The following is a 6,000-nucleotide window of genomic DNA, read 5'->3' on the forward strand; positions in this document are numbered from 1 at the left end:
TCTCTTCGTAATAAAGTGATGATGATCCAGTGAATCTACAGAGGGATTTCAAACTCATAGGAGGAACTTTCAAGAGTGATAGAACACGTTATTTTATGCATAGCAATATAAAGGCACAATTAACGTGTTTAGGCGCAAACACTAAAAAAAGTGCTCAAGGGAAATGAAAAAAAAAACATTTCATTTCTAAAAATTACTTATTTATAACTATTTGTATAATAAATGCTCAAATGTTGCCACTATTAACAGTAATAAGAGAAGTACCTATAGAGTTTCCAATTATTAAAAGTGTGCATTCGAATGTGCTTTCTTTGATTCAACGTTCCTATACGAACGTCTCAAGCAGTGAACACAATACTATTAATGATAATATCTTGCTAGAGGGTTCAATAAAGCTATGACTATTATCGAAACTTCGATACAGAGAAAGTAGCACAACACTCAGCGTTATCAAAAAGCCATTCGTTTATTGTGACAGTTAACCAAATTATCAACGGTATCCTGAAATGGGACTCGAAATATTCCGAAATTCAATGACATGGTTAGGGTACAAAATTCACATACGATACAAACAATTAAATTGATAAAATTTATAGACTCCGCTTAATATTAGTGTATCGTGTCAATGTATGATCAAGGTTCGAATCTGCATCGTTTTTCGAGAATTATTTAAAGTAAAAATTCTATTATATCGATTGGTTTTAGTGCCATTCAATTTATCCCATTAGGTATTTTTCATTTTGTTTTTTAATGATTTGACTTTAACATAAGATTTCCGCAATATTTGTCTAGGGATTTGTGGATAGCCAATTAATCGTATACATATAGAACCGGCCCCACAAAATGAGGTACATCGTAAAAGATATCATACATGTAATTATGTGCTTGATATATGACGGACCTTGGATTGTTGTACTGTACGTTCGAGTGCCATTCATTGTGAGTAGAACAGGTGTTAAAAGAGGGTGCCGTTTTCTTGGAGGCACGCAGCCACTCGATAATTCATATTCTCAGTGATGTGTTGCAGTGTTCCTTTGATCATTTTCTTGATCGAAGCAGGAATGTTATTCTTCGAATTTCGCAATGTGCGAGTGTGAGGTTTGCTTGTGTACACTCTGGTATACGCCCATCCTTCCGGAACTCTTCAATGCCTCTCCAAGATGTGAAGCAGAGTGTCTCTGGTCCTTCGATGCTCGATGTTTACGCTCTTTTTTTCAGAAAACCCCCATAAAAAAGAAATCAATGCCTCTGAGGTCTGAAAATCTTGGGGCTTATGTGTCCTTGAACTTAGCACCATATGTGCTGTCACCTGTTTGTGCCACCTGCAAACAAATTATTCGACTATTCCATTCTAAAAAGTCGAGAGATTATTGTGTTCCAATGTTTAGCGGTTACATCAATGTTTCTCAAAGTGTGCGTGGTGGCTCCTAGGGACCTCGCCAACCTTTGTCAGAGGCGTCGCGGCAAGCTGGAGATATTTATTTGTGTGTGCCTATTTTTATGATTTGAAGTGGTTCTTTTGTATGAGAAAATATTTACCAAATTGTTCTGGGGAGCCGCACCTCACCATGAATCGGGCAAGGGAGCCGCCGGTGGCAAAAGTTTGAGACCCACGGGGTTACATGCATCAACTACGGAATTATTAGAGCGAGTCATTTTGCCGGTTCTATAAGAATCTCTCTCACCCTGTAGTATTTTATTTTGGACGGATTTTTATTTGATCGATGCTGAGAATGTGCTATCAGGTGTCAATTATAAAAATCCCCTAAATACTGCTGGCAAATTTGGCAAAACCATATATACACAAAAGTTTTCACATACCCATCAGAAACAAATATTCTGAAAATTCATGCTTATCTGAAAAACTGCTACTCATCGTGTGAGATCTTTTTTTGCTTTCTAATATTGAGCAGGTAAAGGAAGATTGGAAATACGTGGCCATGGTTCTGGACCGACTCTTCCTTTGGATATTCTCTGTTGCTGTACTCGTTGGAACATGTGGCATCATCCTACACGCTCCGACTTTATACGACACACGGGAACCTATCGACATGATGATGTCTGAAGTAGCTATGGCAACATTCCACCATCACAGGAGACTCTCGTGAATTCGCCGAACCACAGTCACTCACTCAAAAGAAAACAGGACAAGATCGACATCGGACAAGAAGGGACATCACCACAATATTCCATGAACTCCATAAATGACTATGAAACTGATGCAGAATACTCCTGCTGTGGACATTTTTTTTTTTTTAATATGTTCTTTGTATGTATTGTGAAATACATATACAAGAACATTGACGTTTCGCTCGATTCTATATCATGTATACGGGGCGTCATTTATACCGGGATGTATTGCTGTTATTAACATGCGCGTCCCATGTCTTTCGCCACGAAACGGTGGAATTCTGAAGCCGCTTTTGTTATATCCATTAGTAGAACAAAAAAAAAAACATCAATATCTACTGCAAAAACGGACTCTTTTTCTTGTATTAAAAAAATAAGTAATAAGAATTGCACAAAAGTCACGGTGGTAATGTTAGCGGTTTTAAGAGTCATTCGCGTAGCTGTTGAAAGTTAAAAAAAAATTGTTAAATAACTTCAAAATATCCCACCAGTATCTTAAATGGTAAATTACGCACTTTCTATCCAATAGTATATTTATTGAACGCTCTAAAATCATTAGATCTATTATTTGCTTCATTTAATGCAACACAAACCTCATTTTAAGTTTACAAATTAAAAATTAAATTTATTTTTTTATTCTTTTCCCTCACCGTACAATTTCAACTATTGCTAATCTCTCAGTAACTGTGGTACGAAAAGTGCGTCAAAAATTTAGTTTTGCACAATCATCATTTAGTAGGGGAATGTATCCAAATGTGCGATTATGGATTGGAGTTGTGGAAAATAAACGCCATCTATTATTTTCGAATGGATGTTATCATAACGCGTGCATGATTTGTTGATCTTTTTCTGAGGAATGTATATGAGTGAAAGACTATATATATTTTATTAGAGAGAGGGTGAAAATAGAGAATCTTCCCAGTTCATCCATTGAAAATTTCCCCAGAAAGCCATCATCCAGTTTAGAAAATTGGGAAAGTGGCATGCTGCATTGTTCCTGGAAATGAAACGGGTTTCTTTAGCTGGGGGTAAAGAGTGAGTCAAAACAATTGTGAAGTGTGAGTTAAATACTGTAACTATTTCACTGCCATGTTACATTCTAATCATTACATTCGATATAGTTACCAAAAGTAGAGAATAAATCCTCTTTTTTATGCATTATCACATCATTATTATAGTTATTTCTTTGATAGTGATCTTATCATTTCAAGTGAAATATGCTTGAAGTTTTCTTCTTTATGATGATGATCATCCATCTTATTCATCATCAATATATTTAAGCACATAAAAAGCCTATTCTGAAGTCTTTAACTCAATAAGTTAATTAAAATCAAAATTCTTCAGAGGGCAGAATTTTATTCCTATCAACCATTAAAAGAATATTTACTCGTAGATTTCCGTCAACCAACTCAATAAATTACTGTCTAGAAACCTAATTCATTTTAATTAAGAGTATGCGTATGTAAATAGGAAAAAAATCATTGGAAAAGAGATATCTTATACAGCGGTTGCACATGGTCCAATAATAATGAAATCTAACCTTATAGCATATAACTTGTTAATCCTCAATGGAGCTTGCCGAAATTACCGTCCAACTCCGAAATGGTATCTGTAAGAGAGATGTTTTTTAAATGACAAGGATTCTTGAAGCCTTAAAAGAGCTTTCGCTATAAGTAGTAGTGTATAAATAATACTGAAATAAAATTTTAAAAAATATCGTGGCAGTACACTTAATTTCTAACACAAAAAACAAAAATTTAATTTAAAATCATATTCTTTAACTTTCACATTTTTTTTTCTTTCAACAGAAACGTATGGCTTGCCATTAAGCTTTTGCAATTGATGGAATTCAGCGTTTCGTAGCAATGTCCTAAGATGCAGTCTGTGAAAAATATGTATACATATATGTTATGATGTAAATACTAATTAACTCTGAATTGTATACCCTATAATAAGTGTCACCGTATAATTATCATTTCGCCCGTGTGATTGTATGTGATGTATGCATTTAATATTTGTTAGGTTCTGATGTGTATATATATATATTATTAAATAGAATCATATTATATATATATATATGCGAAACATTATATGTAAAATACTCTTTTACTGGACCACGACTGAAATTATTTACATTAAAAAAATCACGGATAATTAGAATTCGAATGCACATACAGTTCTAGATCTAACGGCATTAGATCTTAGTGCATCATATTTGGCTAAATAACATTTTCTAAATTATAATGGAGGACTTTGGAAGAAGAAAAACCACGTATTAGGTAAGAACACCACACGTAGCGACTCATTGGTCAAAGATTCTTGCACTTTTCGAGAGATATAAATGGCACTTCACTGTATTGACGAGAGATGATTTTTACATATATATATATACGCGTAAGTACTAGAAAATTACGAGTTTTCTTGGAAGCAAATTTTAAATCACGGCACATTTCAAAACTTTTTTCCACTTTTTGGCAGAATAATCAAAATTTGTACTAAAGAAAAAGCACTAAATTTTCTTCGGTGGTGGTCCAGTACTCAAAGAGTAATTATCAACAGAAAACTTTATTGAATGTTTATTACTGTGTGACATTAGTTTAGGTCATTTTATCTGAAGATTAACTGAGGTGAAATGGTTATTATATTTCAAATCGTAAGAAAAAATGCCTATAATTGATAACATGAATTGTCTGATATTGATAACATGAGAGAGAACATGGTTGAACTTTTAAGCATTAATTGAGTGTGAAATAGAATTTTGTTTCTTAAAAATATTTCATAAATCATGCACTAAAATTATACATATAGTTCCGGTATTTATAGTTTTTCTTTCGTGTAAAATGGGAAATTTGTTTGAGTTTCATTTGAAAATGCAATTAATCACATAGTCAGATTTTACAGGACTTTGAAGATGCAAGCACGAATTCACAATTATTATATACATAAGTTAAGGTAAGTTTATATACCACGTTTCCATTAGTGTTAACTAGAAAGAAGTGACTAGTTTATAAAAACTTTGGGTAATATTCGGTAGACCATATTCCATTGAGACGAAAACAAGGAATCAATCTAACTATCGCTAATTGTAGGTTTAAATTACCTGTCATTATCACAATCGAAGCAAAATCTCGCCAAACAGAAGGCCGTTAATTTGGGACCAAATACTGGACGTAGGTCGTTCCATTAAATATCAACAGTTTTGATAATATTTCTCAAATATAATTTGTTATCTTGTTCGAGGGGGTATCGTCGTTTCATGTCGGGTTTCTGTTCACAAGTTTTATAATATAAAACGAAAGCTAATTCATGTGAATTGTTCTAGAGATTCTAATGGATGTTTCAACTCAATTCAATTACTCAGCAAAATAGTGGTGTTTTTTTTTCCAGTCAAATGACGGAAGAGATAAGCCAATCGTTAAATACGGAATGTTTATTTCATTTTATGAATAAGCTCTTCGATTATTTTCCTTTGAAACAGAATATTTCATTTTAGCTTTTATGCCGAAAAAAAAAATTAAAGAGCTGCAATGTACTATTGAAACTGTACCAATTTTAGAAAAGGATTACTGCTGCAAGAAGAACTACGATACAATTGAAATGGGCTGTGATTTATCGCTATGTAATATATTAAATTATCGGGAAATCGTAAGCCATCACGCGTATTTTAATGACGTCAAACAGAAGTGCCACAAGTCTTTGACCAATGCGTCCCTACGTGTTTCCCACTTGAAAAATAAGGAAAAGCTTTCTGGAAGAATATCCATAAAACGGAAGCTTTTTCTTCTCTTCATTTGCCTGTCTCGAAGTATTTCATGCAGTATTTTCAATGGGGCCAATCGAGATAATCAGTACATTGCAGTTGTGTATATA

General features: G+C 33.7%; 1 protein-coding gene across 2 annotated transcripts in view; it reads left to right on the top strand.

The window, feature by feature from the left end:
* LOC149065805 (acetylcholine receptor subunit alpha-like) overlaps positions 1–5,622 on the top strand; it is a 228,961-nt gene extending 223,339 nt beyond the window's left edge. The window contains exon 7 of one of the 2 annotated variants that reach the window (XM_089253678.1): positions 1,911–5,622. In XM_089253678.1, the coding sequence (XP_089109804.1) occupies positions 1,911–2,108 (198 nt within the window). In that variant the 3' untranslated portion in view covers positions 2,109–5,622. The remainder of the gene's footprint in view (positions 1–1,910) is intronic. The other variant, XM_089253679.1, reaches the window with a different exon arrangement.
* The last annotated feature ends 378 nt before the right edge of the window (positions 5,623–6,000 follow it).

Source organism: Pholcus phalangioides, unplaced genomic scaffold (genome assembly GCF_987345545.1).
Source record: "Pholcus phalangioides strain wild (caught in Gottingen) unplaced genomic scaffold, Ppha-v1.0 ptg000039l_1, whole genome shotgun sequence".
Classification (NCBI taxonomy): domain Eukaryota; kingdom Metazoa; phylum Arthropoda; class Arachnida; order Araneae; family Pholcidae; genus Pholcus; species Pholcus phalangioides.